The 17607-nt window shown below is 35.3% G+C and overlaps 1 protein-coding gene across 1 annotated transcript; it reads left to right on the top strand.

The window, feature by feature from the left end:
• Nucleotides 1-5649: 5649 nt before the first annotated feature.
• On the top strand, nucleotides 5650-8913 carry LOC132639166 (uncharacterized). Its single transcript, XM_060355645.1, has 6 exons — nucleotides 5650-6493; nucleotides 6629-6898; nucleotides 6968-7062; nucleotides 7180-7433; nucleotides 7781-8243; nucleotides 8539-8913. The coding sequence occupies exons 1-6, from the start codon at nucleotides 5650-5652 to the stop codon at nucleotides 8911-8913; spliced, it is 2301 nt and encodes a 766-aa protein (XP_060211628.1).
• The last annotated feature ends 8694 nt before the right edge of the window (nucleotides 8914-17607 follow it).

The following is a 17607-nucleotide window of genomic DNA, read 5'->3' as shown; positions in this document are numbered from 1 at the left end:
TATCACATAACAAGTGAACAAGTCCATATTCACCTTTTATATATTTTTAGAATTTAGGGAATTCAATCCCAATATTAACTAGTATAATCAACTTATCTTGAAAACAAGTAACACAAATAAATCCTTGAAGAATCTTCTAGTTCTTCAATATATGTTGAATAATCAATCTCCATATCATATTTGAATCGAGATGGATAAATTGCTCATGCCAACTGATAAAAGTTATTTATACGAGTAAACTTCAACTTTACCATGCCATGTATTATTTTTTAGTAAACTTCTAATTTTGTATGACATGAATTGTTTTTTGTATCAATAAACTTCTGGTTTACCGTGACATTTGATTTCATCATGCTTATATGTGTAGTACAATTGGACAATAAAGAGGATAACCTTTCACATACTTATTTCTTATCCACTATGATTTTGAAGAAATTTAATCCTCCAATCATTTATAACTTCAATATGATAGCCATTTACTTAAGTAAACTTCAGGTTAACTACAACTTATGTTTTGATCATGACAACTTCGTATATTACAATCTAGAACGAATGACATAATAGTATTTTAAGCTATTCAGGAGCCTTTAATTTATTCTCCATAATCACATGTTGTTTGGACACTACTAGTGTCATAATCTTCTAGATAAATAGTTAGCTCTTTTGGAGCTCTTAATTGATTTTGTTCTATCAAATATAACCCTCACATTGCTGGTGTCATGACAAAAAAATTGAAACCAAATGAATATTACAAAAACATTCTTAAATTCAAAAATGACAAAAAGTAAACATTAAGCTATACAATCTTTCTATCATCAATTTCTATGGTAAATATCTCTTTCAGTGAGAAAGCGGCAACCACATAATTATTTCTTTCTTCATGAAATTTTTGTACGAATTGTTATTTCCTTCTGGAAAATCAGTAGTAACATAATACATTAATGTGGTTATAGTACAAAGTATTCTCCAAAATTTGTATCATTTTGCCTTAGAATGATACATAATAAAAGTATCCAAGATGATTTGACGTACGACATGTAGGTGCAACAATGACCTTTATACCACAAAATAACACTTATATCTTTTGTTATTTTATCTCTTCAAGAGATGCGTTGTGGTATTTCTTCATTCACTTCGGGGAGTGAAACTTGGTCATTTAGATGAGCTTTATATATAATTTTCAATAACTCATAATTTCCCTCGACCACAAGAAAATACCGCTTCAGTATATTTCTCAAACATTTTTCTGCTTGTCAAAATTCATACCAATACTTCTAGACCACCAAAATGCATATAGAACCATTCCTGAGTAGTACATCCTAACACTTTAAGAAAATTGCAACAAATTAAATATAAACATTGCTTCATCATTTTTCCACCTTAAATAACTAAAATCGTAGCTTGCAATTTTTTTTTTTTTTTACATGCATTATAAAGTAACATATTATGGGGAGAAAATTCCATTAGTTTACTATTTTAGAAGTAAATTTTAAATTTGAACTTTTTCGAGAGTATAAGTTCAACACCTTACTACTTTGGGAGTAAAGTTTAAAGTCTAATTACTACAAGAATAATTTTTAAAGTTTTACTACGGCAGGAGTAAATTTTATAGTTCTACTACTTCGGTAGTAAATTTTAGTATTTTACTACTTTAAGAGTGAATTTTCAGATTTACTACTTCAAGAGTAAGTTTAAAAACTACTTCAGGAGAAAAGTTCAAAATTTGCTACTTTGGGAGCAGTTTCAAAGTTTGCTATTTCACCATAATTATAACTAATAGTACTTATAATAATAGTTACTCCCTCCGTAAAAACTTTAAATTTTTCGAAATAAAATTTACAAATTTGGAAACTACGTAAAAAATACTTTAAGTCACCATAATTAATAATTTAAAATATTTAAAAGACATATGAAAAAATTATGATAAAAAAACAACTCGATTAACTCTCGAAAAGCGAAAAGTGTCAAACAAATTGGGACAGAAGGAATAATAAATTTGAGCCGCAAATGGCGGGCTATGCAGATGCAGCCTGCAAGTATTTTTTGTCTCACATTAGTTCGGTCTCAAACAAATTATTTATTTATTCGTGGGGTACAACTATATCATGACGTTTAGCAAAGTATGCAACTTATAACAGCTGTATCTTCAAATCACGAAGAGTGTATTTAATTGATATTTATGACTCAATATATCCGGTGAATATTTTTCTTTGAAGACGAAGATTCCAACAATATTAATGCACGAAGACAATATTGTTTGCATAGTTCAACTGAAGGGAGAATGCATTAAAGGAGACAAAACAAAGCATATTCTGTCCAAAAAAAATTCTCGCAGGATCTTCAACAGAAGTGAAAAAGATGTACCAACATATATTTGTGCGCAAGTATAAAATTTGGTAGATTTGTTAGTTCACTGAGACATTACCAACATTGACTTTTGAGAAGTTGATCGAAATATATGTTCCAGTAGATATCATGTCTCCATGTTATAGCCATTTTTCTAAAATATATAAATAAATAAACCAGATCTCATAAGAAATAACACGGCGATAAGTGATTTTTAGATGACTATGCCTAAAATTGATAGGATAGAGATCCTATAGCACTATTTTCCTTAGACAACTTAATTCATTTTTTGTCTTAACCTTTTTACCCTTCTCTTTGTTTGAAATATATAAACAAACAGTGCAAATATTAGTTGATGGTGGGAAAGACTAGCAGATGTGGAGATAAATATAATGATGAAATGGATGGTGATTTCATTTTAAAGATTATCACAGCTAGTATCATTTTTTGTGTTGTTACCTTATTCAAATATAATAATTATATGAATTTTGCTCTATATTATTGGTGCTTTATTTGCAGAATTTTAATGAAAATTTTACTTGTACTTATTTTCTCAGTAATAAAATTATAAAATTGAAGATAGATGAGACTTACACTCCGTAAATTCATGGAACTTACACCTCGTCCCGTGTTGCATAAAACGCCCCCCCCCCCCCCCCCCCTAAAACATTGATTAAAACCTACAAAATTCTTTTTATTTTTTTTATTTTTCGAGATGGATGAAAAGCGGTCCTTATACATGGCTAAGGAAATTGACGGGTGAATTGGTCCTCATAATCGTGATATGTATGTTGCTTAACATTAGTAGTATAGTTCGATTAATTGAATAAGCCTAATATAAGAGTGACCATTATATAATATAAAAATATTCTTCACAATTGCTCATAGGAATCCGGAACCAAAATGACCCAAAAAAGTCAAGGTGAACCAAAATACCTCAAAAAAAAAAAGTGTTAAAAAAGTATCTTTGACGCAGTATTTTACTGCGTTAAAAGACTTAATCGTAACGGCACGGTTAAGTCCATTACTGTGAGCTATTCTGCTTCCTCTTTTTTTTTGGTTTGGTTAATTACTTTATTTCTTCTACATTTTCATACTTTTTACGTACTTTAGCCTTAGATTAATCATGCTTCGAGATTCCAAAACTTCAATATTTTATATAGAACCCGAATTATTTTTGTGCGATTAATAAGATAGGCTCAATACATCAAGGATACGCAAAATTTCGGATTGTCGTTTTAGCGGTTGAAAAGTGCTCGAAGTAAGTTTTTGTTTGAAAACTTATTGTCATTAGCTTTAAGTTATTTATTTTTCAGGGTTTAGATTTAAGCGTATTATTTTTTAGTCAAAATTACATCATTCATACCAATCTCAAAATAATTAAATTGCATCATTTATAATAATATGAAAATACTTAAACTAGTTCATTAATAACAAACCGAAACTAGTTAAAATACATTTATGAAAGAAAGAAAAAACTTAAAATACATTCATCATTTCATGTCCTTGAGTAGATGTGCCACCACCGCGAGATCTGCCGCCACCACGAAAGTTTCTTCCGTCATAAGAGGTACTTCCACTGCGAGACGTACTTTGACTACCATGTCGTAAGGGACACTTACGCATATCATTACCAAAATGATTTCAAAATGATCATTTTCGAACGTATCTCCCAGTGAAACATCCATTATATTAGGAATACAAGAGTATGCTCGTTATTCAATTTACAGATAAATACTTTGTTAGCAATCATGAAAAATGAATTCGGTGGCCAATAACACATACTAAAACATTGATTAAAACCTAGAGGATTCTTTTTTATTTTCGAGAAGGATGAAAAGCGGTCCTCATAAAAGTGGTCCTCATAATCGTAAATTCGTAACATGTATGTTGCTCAACATTAATAGTATATTTCGATTAATTGAATAGTCCTAACATAAGAGTGACTATAGTATAAAAATATTCTTCACGATTGCTCGTAGACTGTCGACTGTCGTTCACGTGGAAGCTGGAAAATCATATAAGTCCAAGAACTTTGCCACCTGAATTTGTTGGTATTAATTAATGAGAAGACACTCGACAGCATATACCAACTGGAACTATAGAGTCAAATCATTAAATAATACTTCTTCTATTTCAATTTATGCGAACACATTACTATTTGAAAAATCTACGAGGTGATTCTTTGATCATATTTTTCTTACCTTTTTTATAAATTATTTAAATTATAAATTATAATGACTTATAATATTTTTTATGTAATTTCTAAATTTGACCCTCATACTCTAAAAAGATTCAAATAAATTGAAATGGAGGGAGTACATTTTAGTGCTTATAATATTAGTTACTCTCTCCGTTTAATTGCTTTTAACAGAGAACCTTTTATCCCCAAGGTAATATTTTCAGCCCCCCATTTCAAATTAATCAAGCTCTAAAATAGTACTCAACGTGAAGTGAGAAGGTCGGTAATGTCCCAGTTATAGTTAGGCAAGTGCCAGCCAGTCAAATCTTTGCAGTAGCAGTGCAAAAGGGTTATAGGCGTAATTTAGTCTTAAGCAGACTGTGACTATATCACCACTTCAGATGGTTATAAATGTAAATCTTAGTCATAGTGAGCCTCCAATTGTAAACAAAAGATAAGCAGTAATATACTAAACGGAAAACGGCCAAATATATTCCTGTACTATTAGAAAAGGGTTAAATATACCCCTCGTTATACTTTTGGTTCAAATATATCCCCGCAGTTATACTTTGTGTTGGAGTACAGAACCCCCATGAAAACACAAAGGAAAAGAGAAAGAGCAATGAAGAAGACGGCTTGCAAACACAAGGGTAAAGAGAGAGAGAAGTGAAGAAGACGGATGTGTGTGTTGGTGTTGCTTTGAAAGTAAGAGACTCAACTCTTACTTTGACAGAAACAAGAAACAAAAATGATCAGCCAGCTGGATTCATCTCAGCCACACAACACACACACTTGATAGATTAATTCTCCACCATTAGATTAAAATTATAACAGATTCAAATCTGGTCATGTGACCAACACGTGAAAGAATCAAAGTTTGTTACATATTGGACAAATTAGAATAGGACAAGTGTAATTAGTTTTTTCCATTTCCCTTTTATTTCTATTACATAGCATTGTATGTAAATAGATGTATAGACTGATGAATAAATTACACAGAGAATATTTCCAAATACAGTGTCTTCATCTTCAATTTTCTACATGGTATCAGAGCAGCTCTAAGCTCGATCCAGATCTGTGTCAAAACATCAAAACCATCTTCAAATTCTGGGTAAACTAAAATGCCTGAAACAAATGCAACAGAATCAGGCAGTGGAGAGAAAGGAATCACATACGACAATGGACATCCTTATCAGCTAAACAATTCAGATTCACCTGGTATGACTCTAGTCAACACTGTTTTTGATGGAAGAGGATACCTAGGTTGGAGGAGATCTATCCTCCTATCTCTATCAGCCAAGAGGAAACTTGGTTTTATCAATGGAGCTTGTAAAGCCCCAGATCTGAAGTCTGCAGATTTTGAGCAATGGAGTTGTGTCAATGATATGGTTATATGCTGGATATCAAATGCATTATCTAAGGATATTGCAGACAGTGTGATGAATTCCAAGACTGCAAAAGAACTTTGGGACAGTCTAGAACAGAAATTTGGCAAGTCAAATGGTGCCAAACTCTACCATCTACAAAAGGAATTGACAGGACTAGTACAAGGTAATAGTGACATTGCTGGATACTTCACCAAACTTAAGAGATTATGGGATGAATTAGATGGGATAAATGTGATTGTTTGCTGTTCATATGAATGCACTTGTGAGGGGAAAGCAAAATTAACAAAATCCCTGGAAGATCAGAGGTTAATTCAATTCCTAATGGGACTAAATGATGTGTATGCTCAGGCAAGGGGAAACATACTTATGATGAATCCCTTGCCTGGAATAGATGTTGCATATTCCTTGCTTTTGCAGGATGAGAACCAGAGGGAAGTTTATGCAAATACACACTTCACCTCTGATTCTGGATCATTTATGGCAGTTGGACAAGCAAAACAACCAAACATCACATTATTTGCTGAGTTTGCAGCATTCATGGCTAATGTACAGGGAAGAAATGCACAGAAATTTAAAAGTCAAGCAATAAGAGGGCCAAGCACATATCAGAAATATAATAATTCAAATCAGAGGACTGCCAAGCCATAGAACAAATTTAGGGGCAAGAAGAAATATGATCCAAATGTATCTTGCACATATTGTGGAAAAACAGGACATGCGCATGATGATTGCTACAGACTGCATGGATTTCCTACAGATTTTGAGTTCACTAATTCCAGGAACTATCAGCCCCAGATTAAAGCAAATGCAAGTTTAACTCATGAGGCAGAGGAAAACATGGGAGGACAAGATTTTGGAGTCAATGATGGAAATTTTCAAGAGCAATTTAGCAAGGAACAGATTGTAGAAATGATGCAAATGTACAAGCAAAGTAAATTGACACAAGCAGGAAAGACAGGAATCAATGCAAATGCAGTGGCTGGTACCATTCTTAAATAGTCAAGTTATGTGTTCACTAGTCTTAAACAAAATACTTGGATCATTGATTCAGGAGCTTCAAAACACATGTGTTTTGATCCCAATTCTTTCCTATTTCTAATTCCTCTCCCTATGCCTTTGAATATCAATTTACCTAATTCTTTCAAGGTAAGTGTAACTCATATAGGCAGTGTTTCTATCTTACCAGGTCATGTCATAACTGATGTGCTTCTTGTGCTAGATTTTAAGTATAATCTGCTGTCAGTCCACAAATTCTGTGTCCAGTTTCAATATGATATCCTATTCACAACTGCTGGATGTTTGTTGCAGGACCTTTCAATGAAGAGTCCTCAAGCTTTTGGTGAAGTTAGAGAGGGACTCTATCTATTGGAGCCTAATAGTGCTAAGTCTAAAAGTATTTTCAATTCCAATGATGTATTTTCAATTCCAAAAGGAAGAAATTCCATTTCACAACCAGTTTCAGTTTCTAATCCAGTACATGTTAATGTTGTTCCTAATGTAAAGCTTTGGCATGTAAGGTTGGGACACCTTCCATTTTCAGCAATGAAACATTTAAGTTTTCTTCCTTGTAATTCCAATTCTGATTTTATTTGTGATGTCTGTCCTAGAGCTAAAAAAACTAGACAACCTTTTCCTACTAGTAGCATAAAGTCAAACACATTTTTGATCTCATCCATATAGACACTTGGGGACCCTACAAGTGTAATACTTACAATGGATTCAGGTTCTTTCTCACCATAGTAGATGATTTCAGTAGAGGAACATGGACATTCTTACTAAGCACTAAGAGTAATGCTTTTCCTGTCTTAAAGAGATTTTTATCTATGGTAGAGAGATAATTTAATGCGAGAGTTAAAATGATCAGGTCTAATAATGCTTTGGAGTTGGGAAAAGGCACACAAGAATCAGCTTTTCTAGCCTCACAAGGGATTCTGCATCAACTGTCTTGTGTAGCTACCCCTCAACAAAATGGAATTATTGAGAGGAAGCATAAACACCTCTTAGAGATTGCTAGAGGATTGATGCTCCAATCTAAATTGCCTATGTCCTACTGGGGAGAGTCTATTCTGACTGCTACGCACATCATTAATCGACTACCATCTAGTGTGCTCAAGGGGCAGACACCTTATGAAGTATTGTTTAGACAAAAGCCTACTTATGACCATTTGAGGAATTCTAGGTGTTTGTGCTATGCTTCCACCCTAGGACAAGGAAGGAACAAGTTTGATGAAAGAGCTACTGCTTGTGTTTTACTAGGATATCCTTTACAGCAGAAAGGATATAAGTTGTTGTCCCTTGATACAAAGAAAATGTTTGTATCCAGAGATGTGAGATTTCATGAATCACACTTCCCTTTCAACTCATCTGATAACTCACACACACCTATTTTCCTCAATTCCCCTTCTTCCTTAGATCATCATTTTGATTTTCCATTTCAGACTCAATCAACACCACCAGTTAATGATCCATTTCACTAAGTTACACCCTTAGAACCTCAACATACTACTCCTGATCATTGCAGAAGTTCTGATTCTACACTCTCTCATCTGCCACTAGGTTCTCCTCACCAAATGAATTCTACAGATCAGCCTCTATTACCACAACTTGAGCCTACTTACCCAGGTTCTCCTACCCCACCAATTTCCTTCTATATCTGTTCCTATAACAAATCCACCAAAAAGGTCTAGCAGGATCTCTCATGAACCTGTTTATCTAAAGGACTACATTTGCAATAGTGTGATCTTCACTGACCTGGGGAAAACTTGCTTTGATCACCCTCATAAGCCTAGGAGTTATGCTTTCTCTTCCTTATCTATCAACAATCAGCAACTACTCCATTCCCTTTCTAATATTACTGAACCTAGTTGCTACAGCCAGGCTTCCCAACATCCAGGCTGGAGAGAGGCCATGAACTCAGAAATTCAGGCCTTGGAAAACAATCAGACCTGGAAAGTTGTGATGTTGCCTAAGGGGAAGAGAGCTTTACCTTGCAAATAGGTTTACAAGGTAAAACACCTCTCAGATGGCAGTATTGAGAGACTTAAGGCAAGGCTTTTGGTGAGGGGGGATATCCAAAGAGAGGGTATAGACTATGGAGAAAAAATTTCACCTGTTGTGAAAATGACCACTATCCGGTGCTTACTTACCATTGCAGCTAAGAAGAAGTGGTCTGTTTCACAACTAGATGTCAATAATGCGTTTTTGCATGGTGACCTCCAAGAAGAGATTTTTATGAAATTTCCAGCAGGAATGATACCTCCTAGTCCTAATCATGTCTGTCTTCTAAAAAAAATCTCTATATGGTTTGAAACAAGCTTCACGGCAATGGTATGCTCGGCTTGCAGGAGCATTAAGTTTCAAAGGTTATTCCTCTTCCTTAAACGACTATTCTCTGTTCTTTAAGCAAAATGGGCCACTAATTTCCATCCTAGCAGTTTATGTCGACGATATTCTCCTAACAGGGGATGATTTGAGTGAACTCGAGAATATCAAATTTTTTCTCAATACGAAGTTTAAAGTTAAGAACTTGGGAGAAATTCACTATTTTGTTGGCATGGAAATTTTACGAGAAGAGCATGGTTTTATTGTGAATCAAAGAAAGTTTACCTCAGATCTGCTTCTCGAATTCGATGTCTCTCATTTGCCTAAGGTTGACTCTCCATTGGATCCCTCTTCCAAGCTTCGAGCAGATGACAGTCCTCGCATGGATAACCCCACGCTCTATCGTCACTTGGTCGGAAAGTTGAATTATTTGACCAATACTCGCCCAGATCTGTCCTTTGTCGTTCTTGCTCTGAGTCAATACATGCAGCGACCTTGTTTGTCACATTTTTCCGCTGCTTTACGAGTTTTACAGTACCTGAAGTCAAATCCGGGTCAAGGCATCTTTGTTATACCCCGCATTTTATACGTTCGGAAATTTCGAGGTAGTCGTGGTATGTTGAAGGCAAGACCATTTTTCAAAAATTATTTTAATATACAAGTTGTTATGAATATTATTTATGAACATTATTAGTATGGAAATACTGAGAAAGACTAAGGGCAAAAAGGGAAATTCACAAAATGGTACATGGTAATATTGTGAAAGGCTAGGGGCAAAATGGGGATTTCACAAGTGTTCAAGAAAATTCTTGAAATTTCCAAGATGGCCGTGTGGCATGGGTAGCATGTGCCCACATTTTTATTAAATGGGGGGCTAATTATAAATAATGAAAGAATGCATGGACCAAAGCTTGCTTAAGAGGACTCTTAGTCTTCTTTGACCATTTTTAGAAATTTCAAGAAAAATGTAGAGAGGGGGCATGTGCCCCTCACATGCTTGTGGGAGATATACATATATATATATATATATATATATATATATATATATATATATATATATATATATATATACAACAACAACAACCCAGTGAAATCCCACAACGTGGGGTCTGGGGAGGGTAGAGTGTACGCAGACCTTACTCCTACCAAGGTAGGATGGCTGTTTCCGAGAGACCCTCGACTCAATAAAAACATAAAAAGAGGTCAGATACGGCTAAGAGATTCAAAGCGATATGGAAATGAAGTAACGCAAGCGACACAGATAACATAGAATAATCAAAGCACAGGAAATAACAGATAATAGCATAATAGCATAAATTAGAGCACAAGAAATTATACTACGATAATGCGACTATTAATGCGACTATATATATATATATATGTGTGTGTGTGTGTGTGTGTGTGTGTGTGTGTGTGTGTGTGTGTGTGTGTGTGTGTTAGCAATAAAAAAATCATCTAGAAGGTTCATTTACTTATAACATAAGAAGTTAGAGAGAAAAAAAAAAAGAATAAGAGAAGGAGAGAGGTTCGGCCACCATGGCCGAACTTGGAACCATGGAGAACTTAGCCAAAAAATTATTTTATTCTTGCATTTCAAGTAATTGGAAGGTCCTCTACAACATGGGAGAATTGTTGGAACAAGAAAATCATTCATTTGCACAAATTCATGACCTTAACCAAGAGGAAACTTGAAGGGAACAAGGTAAGAACTAGTCTTCCTTTATATTTTATAGATGGTTTGTGAATATTGTAGTATGTAGAAATGAATGGAATTCATGAACATGCATGTGTGTGGTATGGCCGAATGGGGTATGTGTGTGGAAAAAAATGGATTGAATTCATGTAGTAGTTTGATTGTTGTTGTGTTGTGGATTCCATGATGTTAAATGAAGGTTTGGAAACTTGGAAGTGAAGTTGTAATGCGGAAGTTGTGGCCGTGTATTGTGTGATGTGGGCCGTGTGTGTTGTATTGTGTGGAAGTAATGAACTAATTTCGCCTAGTATTCTAATTGTTGTTGTAGTAAATTCTATGATGTTGAATGAAGATTTAAAGATTTGAAGAGAAACATAAATCGTTTGTGGATTATTGGAGAAGTTAATGTAATGTTAGTATGTTTCCTTATATTTGTATAAATGAATTTGCTAATGTATAGGTTGTGAAAATAGTTCACGAATTTGGAAATGGGGCATGTGTTGGAAGATTGCAAGTTGAGTTGTTGTAATCGAATTTGAAAGAAGGAAGTGTGTTATTATGGTTCTTGTTGCTTTTGGGAGGTCTCGGGTGAAGCGGCATATTGTCTAGATCGTTTTGAATATTGTATGGCTTGTTTGAAGTATTCTTGTATTGTGTTTGTAAGGTCTTTGGCAAGAGTTGTTAATGTTAGAATATATTTCGAAATAATTGTTGAAGTCGTTGGCATAATTGTGGGAATTGATATTGATAATGTGGCCGAGTTCCATTCTCGGGTTTGTTGTTGTTGAATTGGCCGAGTTAGATTCTCGGGGATGGTGTATTTACAAGGGAAGTGTTGCCGAAATTTCGATAGAATATAAGTGAATTCATTTGAAAGTCTGAGACAAGTGAATGATGACGAATCTAATGATTATGTGAATTCTTTTGTATGTAGACTAGCAAGATTGGATAAATAAGCGTAGCTAATAAGGCGTGACACAGGTATGTAAGGCTTACCCTTTATTTCTTTTGGCATGTCTTAGAGACAAGTAAGTTATGATATGTACTTTGAGGTAACTCTACTCTTTAGTTCCGAGTTTGTTATGATTCGTATGCCCTCTCTGATATAAGTATCTAATAATTCGGATATGAGTATTCTGATTTGAGTATTCTGATATAAGTACTCCGATACGAGTAATCTGATATGAGTATTCCTAAATTTTGATATAAGTATTCTGACATAAGTGTTCTGATATAAGAATTCTGATATAAGTATTTTGGTATAAGCATTCTGACATAAGTATTTTGATATAAGTATTAGGATATAAGTACTCTGATATAAGTATTCTGATATGAGTATTTTGATACAAGTATTCTGTTATGAGTAATCTGCTACGAATATCCTGATAGTACGTTCGATTATTCCATCGAGTCTTGATTTGTGTGCATTTAGTTTCTCACTACTCTGCTCGTGCATATGTTATGATTTCCTTCGCCGAGTCCCGGGCCGGTATGTATCGTGCGGATGGTTCGCCGGGTTCCCCGTTTGAGTGTCGGGTGCCATATATGTATTCCGAAGTTAGATGTGTTATGGTGTTATGATGTGTTATGGTTCGCCGAACCACATATGATATGCTATTATGATATGATATTATGATTTGTGACGGGGACTACGGAGCAAAACTTCTGGAGTTAGATGTGAGTGGCGCCGAAAGCAGGGCGGCATCACGTTTTCCCCGGGTCCCGCAAGGGACCGGATACCGTTCTTGGCATGCATGGTCTGTGTTTCCAGTAAGTTGTTTTTATTGATTTGCATATCGCACTTACTCCTGTACTAATCTTCTGTATTATTTGTTTCGCTTGCGATTCTGTTCATTTTATTCCATGCTTTACATACTCAGTACATATTCCGTACTGACCCCCTTTCTTCGGGGGCTGCGTTTCATGCCACGCAGGTACACCCAGATGAGCAGAAGACTTTACTAGGAGGTGTTTCAGTGGGATTGGCGAGCTCCACTTCCCCCCAGAGCGTTGCCGAGTCAGAGCGTACATAAGTTGTGATTTCTGATTTGTGTTAGAGACTTTGCAGGCAGAGTCGTGGGTACAGAACATCAGTTTGTAAGCGGCTTCATCAGCCGATGTGATATTTTGTGATATGTTACAGACTCCATATGTCTACAGATTTTGTTTGATTCGTGAACGATAGAAAGAAAGTTTCTGAAAGCCTTACTGTATGTTTTATGTGATTTGATTTGAAAATCTGAAAAGAGTATGTATGTAATCAGAGTCTGAGGGTTCGCTCGGCTCCGAATATGGGGTCGGGTGCCTATCACACCCTAATAAGGTTAGGGTGTGACAATCTTATTATCTTCTGATCCATCTTTTTCTTTACTGGATTTTTGCGATGCGGACTGGGCATCGTGTAAAGATTCTCGCAAGTCGGTTAGTCGGTTTTTCATTACCCTTGGCGGTGCTCCGATCTCGTGGAAATCGAAGAAACAAATCTCGATCTCTTTGTCTTCCGCGGAGGCAGAATATCGGTCCATGTGTCGTGTTACTGCTGAGCTTACATGGTTAATTCGTCTTCTTGAGGACCTTTCTGCTCCGATTTCACTCCCAATTCCGCTCCACTCCGATAGCCAAGCTACCATCCATATAGCCCGTAATCCGGTCTTCCACGAACGCACCAAACATGTCGAATTGGACTGTCATTTTGTGCGCCAACAGTTTCAATCCGGTCTGATTACTTTTTCATTTGTTCCCTCTAAAGATCAACTTGCAAATCTATTTACTAAGCCTCTTTCTGGGGTTTCTCACAGAGCGATTTTGAACAAGATGGGGGTCATGACTCTCCCCTCCAACTTGAGGGGGGATGTTGGAGTACAGAACCCCCATGAAAACACAAAGGAAAAGAGAAAGAGCAATGAAGAAGACGGCTTGCAAACACAAGGGTAAAGAGAGAGAGAAGTGAATAAGACGGATGTGTGTGTTGGTGTTGCTTTGAAAGTAAGAGACTCAACTCTTACTTTGACTGAAACAAGAAACAAAAATGATCAGCCAGCTAGATTCATCTCAGCCACACAACACACACACACTTGATAGATTAATTCTCCACCATTAGATTAAAATTATAACAGATTCAAATCTGGTCATGTGACCAACACGTGAAAGAATCAAAGTTTATTACATATTGGACAAATTAGAATAGGACAAGTGTAATTAGTTTTGTCCATTTCCCTTTTATTTCTATTACATAGCATTGTATGTAAATAGATGTATAGACTGATGAATAAATTACACAGAGAATATTTCCAAATACAGTGTCTTCATCTTCAATTTTCTACACTTTGAGTTCAAATACACCCCTCATTATACTTTGGGTTTAAAATATACCTCTCATTTTTAACGGAGGGACAGGTGTCACCGTTTTATTGGCCTATTTTAAATTATCCTTTAATTAATTAAAATTTAACCCATAATTCGGTATCCAATTAAAAGACCCATACCCGTACCCGTACCTATACCCGAAAAGTTAAAAGCAAGCTTGGAAAAGCTTCTTCAATGGCTGCAATATTATATGACCAGCGAGCATATCGGATCAAAGCACCATTCTGATCCTAAAGCTGTCCGCTAAACGCACTAACTTGACTCTTGAGACAAAAGGTTTCCATTCTGATGAAACCTTACCAAATAGATAAGGTCCATTTTTTAAGAAAGCCCTACAGAGAATTTCTCAAGGACACCCCACGGTCAGGAGCTGACAATGAATCCTCCCCCCCCCCCCCCCGTCTCTCTAAGCCACTTATTTCTTTTTTCAGTTTAAATTAGTTTGAACTACAAATTTTTTCATAATAACGAAATTCGCTTCATTACATTTATTGATAATCGATTAATAAACTAAGGAATGGGAAACAAGAAATCAGTATTTCCTCAGATCCATTTCTTCCCTACAGATTCCATCAGCATTTAATACGACTATCTCCAGCTTGTCACCCTGTAATAAGGGAGCAAAATATTTAGAAATACAGGATGATAATTTAGAATGGCCATTTCTTCTAGTCATATACTATGGCAGCCATTGAAGAAGCTTTTCCAATCTTGCTTTTAATTTTCCAGGTATAGGTATGGGTCTTTTAATTGGATACCGTATTATGGGTTAAATTTTAATTAATTAAAGGATAGTTTAAAATAGGCCAATAAAATGGTGACACCTGTCCCTCCGTTAAAAATGAGGGGTATATTTAGACCCAAAGTATAACGAGGATTATATTTGAACCTAAAATATAACGGCGGGAATATATTTGAACCCAAAGTATAACGAGGGGTATATTTAATCCTTTTCCAATAGTACAGGGATATATTTGGCCCTTTTCCGTATACTAAATTACTAAAAAGGTTGAGTAGATGTGAATATCTTATATGTCGCGGTACTTAAAGAATTGTGCTTGGTAAAAGAATTTTGGAGATGTCACTTGATAATCATATGGTCAAATTACTGTCATAAATATGCTCATTATGATTCACTATATTTACCTGGATATAATCAGAGGCAGAGTCAAAATTTAAAATTTGTGGGTTCGGAATCCTAATTTTGTAAAGTTATTGGGTTTTAAATTAATAATTTGTACATATTTCACAAAAAGTTTAATATAAATATATGATTTTGACCAAAGTTACTGGGTTTAGCCAAACCCATGCCCGAAGGGCTAGGTCCGCCCTCGGATATAATAGTCTACTTGTCCATGGTCCATTGCAGAAACACTTTGTTGACCAATTTGAACATTAAAAGTAGTAGAGGAAAATATTACCTTGGACATCTAGGATTTGACTTTAGCTTTTGGAGACTTACCCTCAACCTCTCCTCTCGTTCAAGCTCTCTTTCCACCGGGACAATTGTGCATTGATGGCATGTTGTTTACAATTGATGTAACATGTACGTCCATCAAACACAATATGAAGAGACTTGGTTGAGTACCAATTTTCTTATGCAATGCAGTAAGTACGGAAGACGAGATTTTATCGTGGAAAACTCCTTGCTCAAGGGATTAAAAACCACAACCTACCCCAGTAGGATTTCAACTCCACTAACCGAGCAACTTCAAGTTACAACTCTATCGTAAGTTAGGAACTAACTCCCATAATCCCTCACCCTTACAATAACGCTTATGCAACCTAGGAACTAACTCCCGTAGTCCCTCAACCTTTGCAATACTCTGAATGCAAGCACCTCCACTTGACTAACTCTAGCCAAGGAAACTAATACACCTAGACTCACTCTATCCTAGTATACCACTCAAAGGCATCCTTTGAGAATTCAACCCGTGACTTACTCTAGCCATCCACATACTAATACACTTGGACTAAATCTAGCCTAGTGTACCACTCAAGAGCTTGTGGAAGCAAGATTGAGACTTTAAGACACCTACACAGCTCTTCTTTTAAAGAGAATAGTATGTTTACAATTTAAACACAAACGAACAAAAACTCGCAACAATATAAAGAACTTAGACTAAATCTTGTGTCTGGATCAGGTTCTTCAACTTGTAAGTGACTTTGTTCTTGAGAGATCTTGAAACTTGTGTCGGCAACTTTGCACGAATTAGATTAGGTTTTCAAGTCTACTCAATATGTTGCCATTATGTTGTATATATAATAGGAGCATATGGGATGGATAGAGACCACTGATTCACTTTAACCTAAAGCATGGGCCCACTCACAGCTGTACTTGTGTGCAGCAAGTGGCTTGGCTTTATAACTGTTCTCTACTGACTGTGCAAGGTGCACAGAGAGCAGGTTACAGACCAGAGCTCTATCTGGTTATGTAATAGTTTGACAATCATCAAAACACAAATGCACTTGGACTTAGCAATTGTGAAGAAGAAAATCAGTTTCACTTCAACACATTATAGACTCACATTGATAACGTGTTATAAAAAAATAAAACTAGAAGAAGAATAATACAGATAAAGAGAGAAGGGAGGAGAATTCTTTTATTTCTCTTGAGGGATTTTTTTAATGACATAGGGGTAGGGGAATGGGAAATGGAGAAAGAGATTACAACGTGGGGATTCGAACCCTCACCAACAAGGTGAAGTTCAGGTACCCAACCAACTGAGCTACTAAATCCCTACCTTGAGGGAGTATTTACAATGAAGGATAACCTTTATATATATTTACAAGGGAAAACTGACTTGATACCCAAAGTCACTGACCCTAATTTTTCTCTTCAAGATTGACATCCACAATAATAAATAATATTTATAACAAATACTTAATAATAATATTGGTGTCCTGTAGATGTTTGAGGACCGATAGTTTATTCAGTTTTTCCGAGAAGGGTGGAATAGGATTATCCCCCTTGGTTATGTACTGTTTCATTTGGTAATTAATAAAATCTTCTTTAATTGCCAAAATAATAATAATAATAATAATAATAACAATAATTTAATGTAATTGTTATTATTATTGTTATTATTATTACACCTCTCCTAGGGGCTAGGATCATCGAGGCAGCACTCTGTGCAAATTCAGTGCTGCTTTTATTTATCTGTGTTGGGGTTTATGTAATAATATATTTTTTTAAATCTGTTTAAAAAATAATAAAATACTTATATATATATATATATATATATATATATATATATATATATATATATATATATATAAATTAATCTGAATTTGAACTTCTCATTTACCCA

This window comes from Lycium barbarum, chromosome 5 (genome assembly GCF_019175385.1).
Source record: "Lycium barbarum isolate Lr01 chromosome 5, ASM1917538v2, whole genome shotgun sequence".
NCBI classification, from domain to species: Eukaryota; Viridiplantae; Streptophyta; class Magnoliopsida; order Solanales; family Solanaceae; genus Lycium; species Lycium barbarum.
The sequence above is the reverse complement of the archived record's forward strand: the minus strand, read 5'-3'. Positions and strand labels throughout refer to the sequence as shown.